This window comes from Myxine glutinosa, chromosome 5 (assembly GCF_964187855.1).
Source record: "Myxine glutinosa chromosome 5, kmMyxGlut1.1, whole genome shotgun sequence".
NCBI lineage: Eukaryota > Metazoa > Chordata > Myxini > Myxiniformes > Myxinidae > Myxine > Myxine glutinosa.
In genome coordinates, this window is record NC_136265.1 from 28,977,311 (window position 1) to 28,993,363 (window position 16,053).

A 16,053-nucleotide genomic window follows, 5' to 3' on the forward strand; every position below is an offset into this window, starting at 1 on the left:
CCACCTGGGTCGCCCGGTTCGGCGCCCCCTCATACATCTCGTCCGACCGCGGCCCCCAGTTCACCTCGGAGCTCTGGGGGGTGGTCGCGCAGGGGCTCGGGGTCCGGCTGCACCGAACCACGGCCTACCACCCCCAGGCTAACGGCCTGTGTGAGCGATTTCACCGCTCATTGAAGGTCGCGCTCCGGGCCACCCTCCGCGACGGCGGCTGGGTCGACAGGCTCCCCTGGGTCCTGCTGGGCCTCCGGACGGCGCCCAAGGAGGACCTGCGTGCATCAGCGGCGGAGTTGGTCTTCGGGCAACCGCTGCGGGTGCCGGGCGAGTTCCTCCCCGACTCCACGGCACCATGGTCCGCAGCACAGCAGCGCTCCGCTCTGCAAGAGACCGCCCAGAGGTTCGCCCCGGTGCCAACGGCATGCCACGGGCACCCACCGACGCACGTCGCCCCGGAGCTTCGCACGGCGGAGTACGTCTTCGTCCGCCACGATGCCCACCGGACACCACTGCGGCCCCCGTACGATGGGCCTTTCCGCGTGCTGGAGACCGGGGCGAAGCACTTCACCCTGGACATCGGTGGTACTCCTGACCGCGTTTCGGTGGACCGCCTCAAGCCGGCCCACCTCGACGTGGACCATCCACCGCCAGTGGCCCGACCCCCACGTCGGGGCCGCCCCCCTGCGGGCGGACCCCCGGCACCGCCCAGCCCCGCCGCCACGCCGCCCCCCGGTCCTGCACCCATCCCAGGGGCAGCCAGGGGCATCCCACCTGGCATCCCTGCACCCCGGACGCCGCCGATCGCCAGGGGGCGCTTCGGCCGGGTCATTTGTCTGCCCCGCAAACTGGCCCTCCAGGTGCGTGGGAATTCTGGGGGGGCGCGTGTGGCGGACACAAAAGCCCACTGGCGTGGTGACATCATTCCACGCACCAAGTGGGCGGTGGCCACGCCCGAGGGGTAGGCGTGGCCTCATGATATACACCGGGCGCGCAGCCCGGAGCGCGCCAGTGTTACAGTGAGCTCCTGAAATAAAGACGCTTATAAGTTACCGCTTGTCCGCTTCCTCCTTGCTCGCAAGCAGCGCGCGTAACGCCGCGCTTTAACAAAACCAATTCGAGCCTCGATTCAGTATACAAAAAATTCTAATGGGCCTACGTGTTGCTTGTGGACTAACTATGGGGGGCAAACCTTTAACCTTTAATGATGTTATATGTGCAATTCTCAAAACCTCAACAATATATATATATATATATATATATATATATATATATATATTAGGGTGGGCTTCAAAAAATCAAAATGCAGATTTTCTCCGGGACATGGTCTATTTTTGTTCCTTTTGGTGTCAAAGGACACCACACCAAAGTTGAATGAAATCCAATAATATTTAGGGGTGCCACAGCAGTGATGAATTTTCCCCCATGCAAAAATAGGAATTCCCATTTTTTGGGCTGTATATACACAAAATAAATACATAATTATATATATACATTAAATATAATATTAAAAATAAATATATAGTAAATATACATTAAATAATAATAATATATATTATATTATACATTATATATACAATTATACGATAGACAATTATACAAATACAGTATAGACAAATATAATACATTAAATAATATATTAAAAATAAATATAATATATTAAAATTTAAATATAACTAGGGCATGCCCGTACTATATATATGCCCGTACTATATATCTATCTAAAATTATATCCCCCCCCTCTATTTACATGAAATGGTTTGGTCCATTCGCAACGCCAAAGCGAACGGCGAACGGCTTGCGAGTACAGTGACAATCCCCCCCCTCTATTTACATGAAATGGTTTCGTCCATTCGCAACGACCACAGAACCCCCCCCTCTATTTACATGGAATGGTTTGGTCCATTCGCAACGCCGGCACACGCGATCGTTCGCTGCTCTCTGATTGGTTGAATCGTTTTTTGGACATAGCTCGGTAAGTAATTGTCCGATTAATATGAAACCTTGAAAAGGCACATCCTCGGGTCCCCAGCAATATACCTGGCAAGTTAAAAGTATATCGGACCCGTGGTTGTCGAGAAACAGCGGTCACAGACAGACAAACGTACAAACGTACAAACGTACAGAGATTACTGGAATTATAGATAGATAAATAAATATATAGTTATACAATATATATACATTATAATTAAATATACATTCAATTTATACATAAAATATACATTAAATAATAAATATACATAAATACACATTATACATTATATATATAGTTATATACAATATATTATACATACAGTTTTGAGACTTCCTATGATCACTATCTGGGCAATTTTCATGCATGTTTTGTACAGGTTCCCGGGGTCAGGGGTACGCTTTTTTAGTGTGTAATATGTAGGCCTAACTTATTGACTGTGGCTCTTTTGTAGAGAGTGACCCTGTGGAGTAAGAATTACCAGGATTTTACCCACATTCTTGCGTATTTTGCAGATATGGCATGTGCTAGTAGTACCAGTGTTTCATTGAAAACTCGGGCTCAGGATAATGTGTATCTCATTGGGTCCACTTCTGGAGATGCCATCAAAGGTGCCAAGCTCCCGACTGTGCATCAATCTCTTGTCCTGTTTTTCCATCACCTGAAGAAGGAGAATCGCACTGCCCGGGAGAGTGCAACCCTCACCATTGAAGAGGTTGTGAAGTTCTGGGAAAAAGCTCACCTACCTACAACGACGAAGCAGCACTGCATCCATCGTTTGGAGAGGCTATATGAAGAATGGAGGAGCCTCCAAAAAGGTGCAAAGCGGGGTGGTGCGACCCAAGAGAAAAAGGAAGCATCCTTCAAGGCCTCCTTGGAGAAGACGTTTGATCTTAGGCATGCAGATTCGGACGCCATAATCACCAACCCCGAGGACAGGAAGTTTCTTCACGATCAATTCTCAGAGAGGAAGGCTTCAATGGGATCTGTAGACACTGTGTTGGAAGCAAAAACGAAGCGAAAGAAAGAAAGGGAAGAAAAGGAGAAGACTAAGGCAGAGAAGGAAATAAGAGACAGGAAATGGTCATGAAGGGTGCTACTGCTATGGAAGTCACAGACTCAGACTCTGACTCTGAGACCACGGCACAGGCTGGTTCTTCATCATCTGATGGTGGGATATCTCGTCCCAAGAAAAGAAGGCCTATCAACATTGTCACTCCTGAAGTCGCAGCTTCTTTGGATCGTACGAAAACAAGTGACCGAATGGCTGTCCACAACTTGGCATCCATTTGTAGAGCAGTAGGATGGGATCCTGCAGAGCTGGCACTGAACCGATGGACAGTGCGGCGGAATCGCATGATGCATCGATGCAAAACCATGGACGAAATAAAACAAGCATTTCATCATAATGTGCAGGGTCCTTTAGTGGTCCATTGGGATGGAAAGCTTTTTCCCGATGTCACTGGAGATTTTGTGCATGTGAAGGTGGATCGTCTTCCAATCGTTGTGTCCAACCAGTACCATGGAATGGAGCAGCTGTTGAATGTTCCCAAGTTACCTGACGGGGGAGGAGAAGCTATGGCAACCGCTGTAGTGGACACACTGAAGAGCTGGAACCTTGTGGGCAAGGTGAAGGCTTTGTCTTTTGACACAACGGCCAGCAATTCAGGTGTTCGTGGAGGGGCTGCTGTCCTCATTGAAAAGAAGCTACAGACTGAACTAATTCATTTGGCTTGCCGCCATCATGCGCACGAAATCATTCTGGGAGATGTTTTCACCACTCTTTTCGGTCCTTCATCAGGCCCTGACATCCAGCTTTTTAAGCGGTTTCAGGCGGAGTGGCCGTCCATTGCCCATCACCAACCAATAAATGGATTCACAGATCCTGATACGGCAGCTGAGTTTGCACAGAACAATGACATGATGGATGAAGCTCTGGAATTTGCTCTTGTGTGTTTGAAAGATCAGCAGCCACGAGATGATTATCGTGAACTCCTAGAACTGACTGTCATCTACATGGGAGGAATCCCACCTCGTGGAATCCGGATCATGGCTCCAGGAGCAATGCACAGAGCCAGATGGATGGCAAAAGCACTATATTCACTACAGGTGTTCATGTTTCGGTCAGAGTTCCACTTGACACTTCGAGAGGCGAGAGAACTCCGAGCCTTCAACATTTTTGTCTGCCTTGTGTATGTACAGGCTTGGTTTCGGGCTCCACAAGCTATTGAGGCTCCCCTGAATGACATTAACCTCTTCAAGAAGTTGGAAACGTTTGAACAAATCAATTTGAAGATGGCTCAGGCAGCCTTGAAGGCACTTGGCCGCCACACGTGGTACATGAGCCCAGTACTAGTGGCATTTGCATTCTTTGACACCAGAATTGACAAAGAAAGCAAGATCAATATGATTGAAGCATTGAAAAATGACGGTGAAAACCCCTCTCCAAAGAGACCAGCTATCAAACGAGGAACCGCCCTGTCAATCGCTGGCCTCATAACAAAACACACCAAGCATTTCTTCAGCATCCTAGGGACCCCAACTGATTGGATGGATAAGGATCCTGGTTCATGGGAGCAAGAAACCAGCTTTCAGGAAGCAAAGAAAGCCGCCAGTGGCTTAGTCGTGGTGAACGACAGGGCAGAAAGGGGTGTCGCATTGATACAAGACTACAATAAGCTCCTTACAAAGGATGAAGAGCAAAAGCAAGCTCTGCTCCAAGTTGTTGCTGCTCACAGGAAGATGTACCCCGATGCCAAGAAGGCAACAGTGGTGAAACAGGCCCAGAAATAGGAGTTACATTTCTCATTATATTTGGGTTTTTTAATATTATGTGATATGGTGTCTCTTCATTTTATGAACTGAACATTTGGATTGTTATCATTGAATTTGAGTTTTCATAGCAATATAGTGCTATTTGTGCAGCTATTGTAACTTGTGTTTGCTAGAATACAAAGAAAGTGAGTGGAGGGTGGATTTTCATAAAACAAACTTCTGGTTTTGCTTTCGATCCATATATAGAAAAGTTTTGTAGACACCTTTAGTTTGAAGGCTGATGTGGCACCCCTAAATAAAATTAGATTGCTTTCATATTTGGTGTCTTTTCATTTTGGAACAAAAGGAACAACATTAAGCCATGTCCCAGTAAATATTTAAAAAAAATTATTTTGAGCACCACCCTAATATATATATATATATATATATATATATATATATATATATATATAATATATAGAAGATAATGTTAAAAAAAAAAAAAAAGGCAATTTCACTTACATTTTCGGATTCAGCGTTCAATTCTATGTAAGTGACTGTATTTTGAGGCATGTGTGACTTCAAATAAAATTGTAAGCCAGGAAAAACGTTCGTTTCATTCCTTAGGGATACAACATGTAAAACTGGCCCAAACGTGAAAACAAAACTCGCTCATTTTAAGTCGTACAAGCTAATGCGATCACTCATTCTTCTGGGAGGAATCCCGTGCACATGCTTGTCACACTTATAACTCACCTAAGTCTTTATAAGTTCAGCAAATACTGACACCGCGATTGACATTCGCTGAGGAAAATGTTGATAGCTTTTCTGAGGTTAAAAAAAAAAACAGTTTTAAAGCATTATACGTATCAAACGATATATTTTATGAAACGTGGAAACCGAATACACACTTTGGTGGTTTTATAATGACAGAATGTCTTTTTTAGAAAAAAAAAAAGAACCTTGAAGACGGCGCTGCTAAAAAAAAAATACACCGCTCTAACGCATAACCACAAGTTTAAACTACATTTACAACAAATATGAAAACTATTTTCATATCACAATGTTAAATATAGAATATATGGAAGATAATGTTTAAAAAAAATGAGCCCTATCTTCCAACGGTAAAAAATCCTTCAAAAAATTACTGGATCCGGAATAATATCCTGAGCTTCACCAAAAACTAGTCAATTCTTCCTTATCCCAAGGGCAATCATCCCACCAACTTTCATCCAAATCCGTTCAGAACCTTTCCAGATATCTTGTTCACAAACACACGAACACACATACGCACACACACACGGACGGACACGATCGAATGCATTACTCCCTGGCGGGAGTAATAATAAAAACAACTCGTTCACAGAGATAATGTCATCATTCCACAAATCCCATTCAAATTCCCATTTAAATTTTAACATGACGTCATCATTCCACAAATCCCATTCAAATTCCCATTTAAATTTTATCAAATAAATCATGAAAAGAGACAAAGATTGCCACTCTGAGGACATTGAGGGACGTGAAGCCGGTTGTCTCGTCTGCTTGAAGTTGTACACATGAAAATCCCCTGAAAAGGAGAAGGTCATTGTGTTCTGGTGCCCTTTCCTGGAGATGTTGAACTGATCCAGATGCTAAGTTTGAAGGTGCGTGGTTCGAATTGGCTCCGACATTGAACATCAGGTAATTGATGAGGCACAGATGTGTTGGTCCAAATGTCCACCTGTGCGGGTTTTCTTGAACATTTTGATGATTAAAGATTTCTATAAAACACACAAATGGAGTGACGTGGAAACATGGATAATTTGAACTGTTTTTGTCAATTTCATTGCTTCATTTATTCCTTGGGGTGAAATAAATTATCATTTTAGGTGAGGGTAAAGGTGTGTACCGGGTGTGACGTCAGAGGAGCAGGTGTTTGTATTTATTGTATAAAAAGGTGAGTCTGGTGTGGAATTCATTCGTTTCGTCATTCACTTGTCTGTGCCGTGTTTCAGGTTGGTTACCTGGTGCATCTTTGGTTGCCCCCCCTTACTGGTCCAGGTGATTCTCGCTCGTTTCTTTCCTCGTGAGGTGTTTCTTGTTTTGAACAAAATGGCAGTGGAGGTTCAGACCGTCGGTACTCAGGTGAGTCATTTGGTTCTTCAGGTGAAAAGATGGTGGATCGAGTTCCAGGTGAATCGGTTTAGCGGGGAGAACCGGGAAATCAGTGGGGGAGTTAAACATGATTCGTTAAAGTTGTTCAAACGCTTTTATGGCTGGGCGAACTGATGGATCGGTCTTTCTCTTTGGTTTGGCGGGTTAGTGCTTGGGGGGGGGGGGGGGGGCTTGGGGGGGGGGCATGGGGGGGGGCATGGCGGGGGTGCGGGTGCGGGTGCGGATGCTCGGGGGCTGGAGGGGGGGTTAGCGGGGGTGGCTGGGTGAGAATCCCTAAATTCCTTTTGAATTTCTCAATGTTTGAATCCGAATCCTTTATCATGTGATCCCGAATTTAATTTGTATTGCAGAGCTTTGTAATGTGTCCTACCAATGTTTGGCTGAGACTCCCGAGTTTATTAACTAGTAAATGCTCGTGATTAAAAATACCACATGGAAGAACAAAATAGCAAGTAAACGAAAAAAACGTGTTTTAGGGCGACACTTATTTAAAAGAATAAAAATTTTAACTTATTTAAAACCAAAAAAAAGGTTTTTATTTCGAATTTTTTAAATTAAATTTTGATAGATGAAATTGTACCAGAAAAGAGGACTGTGGGCCAAATTTCAGCTCTCTAGGACGTGGAACCTAGAAAACGAACAGCTTAGAGATTTTAAACGGGACAAAAAGTTCAGATAAAGTTAAATAAAAGTATAAAAATAAACCCACTTTATTCATGTGCTAATTGAGACAACTGAAAATGGGTGCATGTCTTTACATAATACTCACACATGAGGAGGAAGAATGAATAAACTGAGGCAGCGATTTTGTGCTTATACACTGCCTCTGTTATTTATTTATTTTCCTGAGGAATGTTTCATTTTTCAAAGTGGGACAGAACGCATTAGCCGATTTGTGAATGAATCTGACGTAACGATATTGTGTTTTAAGTAACTCTGCGTTGCTGAGGTGTAAAAACACAAACGAATCGATCGTTCATTTCTAAACCAGGATTGATAAGGTTAGTTTGTGGATTTGATAGTTGACTCCCAGCCTCATCCGCTCTGAGAATCTCAATCTGTAAATCCCAAAAAATTTCAGAATGTGAGATGTCATTGTTTTAACTCTCTTCTTGTCCGCAGAATGTATTTCAGAGATTGTCTTCACTGCCGTTGTTCAGTTCTGCTGCGGATGAGTTGGTTCAGGCCTACAGGTGTGGGAAAGAGTCGAGGCCTGTTCTTCTCTCTTTTGGTAATATGGTGGAACAGGGTGTTACAGGGGTAGCTGTGATCACCTCCAGTGGGATCGAACCAATCGCCAGGATTCTTCATCCGCAGAGTGAGTGAATCTGTGCAGATCGGACGACATGGCTGACCTGTTTTTAATTTATTTTATGGAAAGTTATCCATTCTGGAGAAGCACGGACATTGTGTTGGATCGTTTTTTGAAATTGTCCACTTTGTGTAAATTATTTATCCGTTATCTTTGCGTTTCCATGAAATGTCTTTGATAGTTAAGTTTGTCGACGAGCTCGCATGCCGGGGTCTGGATCTCGTGGAAGAGAAAGTACCGTTCTTGCACCAACCTGCCAACAAGGTATTGGGAATAGAGGAAGTGACTCCATGTTCCTGTCATGTAATTCCTTCAAATGGTCCAATGGAATTTGGTTGTGGAGATTCGTGGAACTGGAACTGTCTGCTTTGAACTGGGAAAACAAGGAAATCTTATTGTTTTTGAAGTAACTTAAGTTTTCCTTTGTTCAGTGATGGATATTTCCTTGTTTGCAGGTGCTTGGTGATGTGAAGAAGAATTTGCAAATTGCACAAAAACAAATGGGAGTCTTCCTGGATTGGTCCAAGTCCCAGGTCGGAGTGGGTATGGAGCGATCCAAGCAGGCCATGTTGGACGGTACGGACTCTCTACTGAAAACAAAGTTTGGACAGGTGGTTTTGTCAGGTGCAGACTCTATGCTTTCTCAAGTCGATGGATACCTGCCACGTGATCAGCCGGGTAAGTTGGTGCTGTGTGGACTTGATGTACTTGTGCAGAAAGTTTTGTACTTCTGCAGAAAGTAATACCTGTGCTTTCTGCAGAAGGTGAAAGTCCTGATGAAAAAGTTGTCATGCGAAGCGACTCGTCCCTTGACCTTTACCGTCGGCTCATTGCTGTGTCCAGCAAGGCCGGACGAGAGGTGTTCAAGAAGAGTTCTTCCGGGATCCAACGTGTTGCAGAGACCGGTCGTGCCGGTCTAACCAGTGTTCTCGAATCTTTCAATGCACTATGCGACTCCGTTGTGAAGAAGACTCCGGTGAACCAGGTGATCGATACGCTGCACCAGGACCAGGATTCAGATCGCTCCAGTGATGTCTGTAAATCCTCAACCGGTGCGGGGACCCTGGGCAAACCAAGCAAATGAGTGAATGTCCGCAGGTGATTTCTCATTTGCTAAATTTTTGTGCAGCTTCACATTGAATGCATTGGATTTGCTGTGTTTGTCACGTGATGGAAATAAAGTTCTTGAAGAAAGTGATTTTTGTTTTGGGTCCTGAATTCATTCCCATCTTGGTTGTAATGTTGTCTAGGTGGTCTTCCATGTGGTCATTGTACCCGTTTGGGTTTGAGCCTGGGAATGTTTCTTTACCTGACAAGGAATTCAGGTTTGTCTTTTTAAATTTTTATTCTCCCTCTAGTGTTTTAGGTTTTGCTGATACCATTCAGCAAATGGATTGGAGTTTCTACACAAGAATGCAATTGGAAGAATTTTTATTTCTTCCCACCCCCCCCCCCCCTTCCCGTTTGTTCACATGGCCATTGAGTTCGTGGTTTGGTCATGCATTGATGGTAGCCTTGTACTGTGGCTGTTGCAGCTTTGATGGGGGTCTGGCATACCCTTTAGTCTTTGATCAAATTATTTCTGCGTAACAGACCTCAGTTTATCTGGATAAATATGATAATGGTGAATAGTTTCCGACGAATCGCTTCCCTTCATTGGTGCACTCGCTGAACGTTGTGTGATCCAAGGCGGGGCCCACAGTCTACCACAAACTTCTCCGGTATCGATCGGTCCTTGCTGTGATGGACGTTGGCAGGTTTTTCTTTCTTGCCTCTGCTGTCCCACAATGTCTCCCACATTCAGTGGTCCACACCTTTGTGGCAACTGTTACACGTTCGTGCTTCGTAGTGTGGTCAGTTATGGCAAAATACCTAACGAATATTTACCTGCTGGACAAAAGCACCAAACTTGGCATATCTTTTATATGTACCCAAGAATAATTTTTTATGAGACAATTGCGACCTTGACCGCCAAGGTCAAATTTGGTCGTTTTCAAAGAAACATATTATTCATTAGCCACAAACCAGGTCTTTCAAAAAGAAGTTCCTGACAAAATCTAATTAATTATTGCTCATTTGTGAACAGTTAAAGATGGCAATTTAATTGAAAAAACGTTATGTCACCGACGAAAAAGTCTACTTTTCTCGAAATGTTTCTCCAAAGCCATGAGTGGCTACAAGATGTTTCGTACATGACAATCGGTGTTCACCATGCGGTTTAACAGGCAATAAGGTGAAATTTGGCGAGTTTTACTGTACATACCACAAGACTGGATGCTTGAGGCATATTGCAATTATGCAATAGGACTCGTTTTTGGCACGCACATTTGCAGAGACTGGTGCACTTCAAATTAGCACGGAAGCAGCGGCAGACTTTGCATGGCATAGCACAGGCACACTTGATGAACTCCCCACATGCCAAGGAGACCTCGGGCTGCGTCATCCACAGAGGCTGCCACCCACCATCACACCTGACCCATCCGAATTCCGAGGGGCACGTTGTTGGTCTTGTTGGGGTTGTACTCATTGTCCATATACCTGTCTGATATACGGCACGTCTGGTGTGGTGTAGCAACGCGTTCTGAAAAGAGGCAATGAAGATAAGAAAGTCAGAAAGTGAAATGAAATTGAGAATGCGCATGCGAAAAATTGAGGATTCATTACGCGTCTGTCTAGTCGCTGTCTTGATATTTTCAATCTTACCTGTGTTGGTGGCAGTTTGTTCAGTGGTCTTGGTTTGGTCTTGAACATCACATCATCCTGGCTTCATTGATGGAAGTTGTACTGAGTTTGCTGTCGTACAATAAGACGACAAACCTTTCTAGGACGGCAAAGACCGGCGATTCCGTTGTCACATTCAGAAACGGTTCTCGCGCTATAGCCAGAAAAGCATCAGTCAATTCGGGTAGCATGTCCCATACGCGCCAGGCTTTCTTCTTACTCGACCAGTGAAACCCAGAAGTGGTGTCACATCCAGTAAAGGCATGGAAGGCTGTAAGCGCTTCGGCACGATCTCCGAGAGTAGCAGAGAGCGATCCTATGTCCACACAAGTGTAGTGGCCACCCATGCCAAATGCTGCCCAGAGCTGAAGGTCATAGTGTTGAGACCGCAGTTTACTGTACATGCCAAGAAGAATCACAACCACATCCGTATCCACCGAGCGTACTTGAATAAGGCTGTGTCCACTTTGCAGGGCGTCCAGGATGTGAGCCACAATGCGCGTATCGGCCTCTTCATGATCACATCTGGCTAAATCGCTTTCAGCATCTTGCCCTGAAATGAACACAGAAATGCAAAATTAGAAACGAGAACGCTTTCACAAAATGTATTTGGTAGGAAATCGTCATATAATGGTTTCTCATCAGAATTCATAACCTGTCATAAGTCGTTTTCCAGGTGGAAGCGCCATCTTCGTAGCTTCAGCCGTGAGGTAGGCAAATAGTTCCTCTTTGTTTTCTGAAACTTTCAGGAATTCCTACCACTTGGCGGGAATCTTAGTCTGGTTACCAACTTTGAGTCGGGAGCCTGTACCGCGCTTCTCGTGAGTTGCCTCCTTCAGACTGTCTTGAAGAAATCTATCCCAAACGACGTCAAGGCAGTTGGATGTACGGAGTTGTTGACATAGATATGCGTTGAATATGTGCTGAGCGTAATCTTGGAATGTTGACGCCGATTTTCTGGGTAGCGAATGAATCATTACGGCTCCATCGATTATTTTGCAATCATAGACGCTCGGTGGTTCCTCACTGTCATTTTTCGGTAGTAGGCATTCGAGAAGCTGGGATTTCGTGGTAAAAAACATCTTACCCTGATCAGAAATCGAAGGAGGATAGGATTTGCTTTCATGCGAAAAAAATTCTGCCATGTCTCCTGATCGATTCTGGACTGACACGTACAACTGTCCAAACACAGAAATATCATCTTTCAGTTCTGCCATCTTTATTTTTGTCTTGGAAGCTGCTTTCGGTGTAGGTTTGAAGAGCTGGATGTTATTCCTCTTGATGGTTTGATGAATAGATGTCAACTTTTCGGTGAGTACATCCTTGACGAAACACTGGAATTTCTCAGTTCCGATTTTCTCTAGCGTCTGTAGGCAGTCAATGGCGGTCTCCGAGGCACATGTTCGATTCAGACTGATCAGCTCAGGGAAATGGTCCGAAAACGGATTCCCCATATCTGCAATAGCTCGGTACAGAAGCCAAACTTGTCTATGAAAAGTTTTCTGACTGGCGAATCCAGAATCGTAATTCTCATCTGATAAGTCCGTAGTCAGTCCCAGATCCGCTTCAAATTGCATTAATAAGCGTGACTGTTCCGGGGCACACAAGAGCCATTGTCTCAACATTGCCGGGTTCTGAAGGAGACCAATGGCACCGCCACATCCCTTCACGATTTTATTCATTTGTTCGTGCGCCTCGTCGATCGGGATTGTTGAAAATTTCTTCGAAGTCTTTGCAATCACCCATCCGCCATTCTGGAATTCCGTCGCTACTTCGTCCGGCAGCAGTTTCATGTCCTTCAGATACACGGGCAACCACCGAGCGTAGTTTGTATGATTGAATGCAAAAGCGAATGGGATTACCTCCTCCAAAACTCTCAGAAAGAGTTGAAAGTTACGCTCCCTGTGCGCCTTCACCATGGTCAAAACGAGTACCTCATACCGTCGGACCAAATCCCAGAAATAGTAGGTCGGGTGCTGCCTGCACATGAGTTTTCGCCAGGATTCCAATGTAATCGTGTCGTCGTCCAAAGCCCCGTCAGCGATAAAGGCATCTTGTTCCAGCAGAGACAAGCAGATGACAGTTACCTGGTGTGCGTGTCTGTAAGTATAAAGATGAGGAAATTGATTATGTGTTCATAATAATAGAAAAAATCGTTAAGATGGAAAAAATCGTCAGTGTCGTCACTTTACAAACTACATACTCAGAGCAAACTCACCTGGTTCTCTTCAGATGAGAGACATTCAAGAATGACTCGGCAGTACCGGACCCCGTGATGTTTGCCTTCGTCAGAGCGTCTGTCCACCCAGAATGGTCAAGGAGATTTCCTGCGATATTCCAGAGAGACATTTCTATGTGTAGCCCTCCCAGCATGACGACGAAATGTTCCGCACCGTATTCCAGAGGCCATTTCCATTGTATTGACTTGGCAATGGCATAGAGTGGCTGATCAACTGTAAGAACCGCGACCTGTCCAGGGTTCAAGAAATTGATGGCCGTTTTAACGACGTCCATACCATGTTTGATCATCGACGGTGTTGCAGACTTTTCATAGAACAGTGGAAGCATAGCTGATATCGTTGTACAATTTATGGAGTCTTGGAGAGCGGCGTGGAAGGCAGACCATGTTACCATATCTCCCTGAGAAATTTCGCATTCTCGCATTTTTTGGATGCAGTAATCTATCCACTTGCTGAGCTCCGGTGCGGTTTCGCCAACTGTTTCCGTTTCTGCGGGCGTCAAAGATGGCTGGGTAGCGGGAGGCATGTACTCACATTTTGTTACGTTTGTTGGCACTTCCAAGACATCATGATAGCTCTTGAGCATCAGCGGCTGGGTACCCTTTGGTGGAAATCCTATCGGTTCTCTAACTTCACCGGGATTGGTTTCTGAAATCTTCTGGAACAATGAAATACCAGTGCCGTGGAATGAAGATGTAGCAGATGTGGAGGATAAATTGTGGTCAATATTGTCCAGAGCCGCGACAGTAAAAATCTGTTTTCTGAGCTGAACTGGGCACACGACACCGTCCTCAATGAATCGCTCACTCAAAGACACAGCCATTGCCGACTCTATTTCCAGGACACGAGAATAAGAAATGCTGAGCCCTAACTTGAAGAGGGCCTGAATGAGTATTTTGTCTCGAAACTGTGCGTGAATTCTCAGGCCAATATAGATCGGCAGCAGTGGAGGATACGTGTGCCTGTGGCCGTGATCTGTGTCAGTTCCCTTTTTCTTAGCATTAAGAAGTATTGTTTGACATGCGGTCAAACACGCTTGTGACTCCACTTTAGTTTGGTCCTTCAAGTCCGACCCATTCAAGATCATTGCGATCATTGACAGAAGAGACGTGGGTATGGCTTCCTTTTGGCATCCCGGATGAAAATTTCCAGAAAAGGTGAATTTCTTGTGTTCAAACAGGTCTCTGAGAATGATATTGGCAGCTTTCATGAGTGTACGTGCTTCTTCATCATAGTCCCGTAACGTCATATGGTCCTTCAGCAAGTACGATAGCGAATCTCTGTAAACTATCAACAAATTGCGTCCTTCAGAAACTGTCGTTGCTTCCGGAAAGTATTCCAATATTTCATTCTTTAGTCTGCTCCGGTTTGTCAGCTTGTCTATACCGAGGTCACTAAGGCGAGCTTGATACAAGTCATACAATTCACTGAGTTTGAACACAACTTGACCGTTCATAACAGAGTTTTCAACATACGTGAAAAGTTCAACACGAGCTCGCGACTGGGACATCATTTCCGACTCATCTGCCGATGTCTTTTGTTCGTTTCTTTTCAGCGACCGATGGCGATTCCGAAACTTCGTGAGGCAATCGAAATGATATTTTGCTTCGATTGAAATCAAATGAGAACCTCCAGTCAATCTAGTTAATAAATCGCCGTCCTGCAATTCTGTGGCCATTTGGCGAATTTTTTTATCAGCACCAAAAGTCATGCACTCGTGAAGATCAGTTCCAACTGTACCGTCCCTGCCACAGAACAAACATTGTCACTTTGTGTCGTCCACAGACCCGTGACGTTTGCTACGTTTTGCAGTTGCGGCGGCGTCGTCGAAGTCCAGGCTGGCCCGTTTCCGAATTCGTTCAAGCTTTTGATCGTTGAATTTTGAGTAGCACGATTTGTGCCACTTCGCGGTGTTTGAGATCAGCTTGCTAACGTCCTCCGGGATGAAGGGCACATTTACTGGCATAGCTTCAAGCTCTCGGAATATGCGAACGTTCTCCAGGAATTTAGTATACGCTTCCGACTTTTCATCCCTTCTGTTGAACGCATCCAGCGGGCATCTCAGATTTTCCTGAGTTATCTTCTGACAAATCAGGCACTTATTCCAGTCGGTAGGCCGGCTGGTCTCGGCCTCCGCGAGTAACTGAAAGAGACCAAAAGATACAATTAATATCTCAATACAGAATTGTATCCAAAAAAAATTTGTTTAATAAAATACTTGTTTTGTTATAGTGAAAATTCTGGAGCATGCCCCCGAACCCCAGCAGCTCGAGGCGCCCTGACCTACTCATCTAAAATATCTGCCACCCCTCATAATAAAAAGTTCCTATCCACCCATGAAAAGGTTTGAAGAATTGATAGAAATATGTAATTATGTAATTTAACTACTTCACTTGAAATAGCTAATTGCTATATAGAATATATCCATCAAAAAAGCAATTTCTGTCAGGTTTGCTGTCACAACAGGGGACGGTCTGTTTTACTAAATACACAGCAGGCTTGCCTAGGAGAAAGATGGGTGTTCTAAGCATTCAGTCTATTTTTCTCTGGGGATGGTATGTTTTTTCAAAACCCCATTTGGAGAGTCGTGAGAGCAAAAGATAATGGTAGGATGACTTGCCTTACCCCTCCCTTTTTTACATTCGGGCCCAAAATTTATCGTGGTGGGAGGGAGGTTAACAGAGAATAACTCCACATAGAGCACATAAATGGCATATTATAAAGCTGAAATGGCTCATGTGCAGACCCTTTTCGCCAAATTACTTACCTGCTACCCACACCCGCTCGCTATGGGTGTAACAACATCGTTTCTTTTCGGAAATAACAGAAAAAAATCCAACCAAAAAAAACGTCTTGTTCGTCACATATTGCCCACAACAGATGTGTATTTAGGATTAAGACTCACA

At 44.6% G+C, this 16,053-nt stretch overlaps 1 protein-coding gene across 2 annotated transcripts; it reads left to right on the forward strand.

The window, feature by feature from the left end:
* Positions 1-6,261: 6,261 nt before the first annotated feature.
* LOC137412262 (perilipin-3-like) lies at positions 6,262-9,378 on the forward strand. 2 transcript variants are annotated; one of them, XM_068097511.2, is made up of 5 exons: positions 6,262-6,844; positions 7,997-8,192; positions 8,368-8,450; positions 8,642-8,864; positions 8,948-9,378. In XM_068097511.2, exons 1-5 carry the CDS (start codon positions 6,812-6,814, stop codon positions 9,268-9,270), a joined length of 858 nt encoding a protein of 285 aa, XP_067953612.2. In that variant the 5' UTR covers positions 6,262-6,811; the 3' UTR covers positions 9,271-9,378. The 2 variants fall into 2 exon arrangements, with proteins under 2 accessions (XP_067953612.2, XP_078633287.1); XM_078777161.1 differs by lacking the exon at positions 6,262-6,844 and adding an exon at positions 7,800-7,875.
* Positions 9,379-16,053: the final 6,675 nt, after the last annotated feature.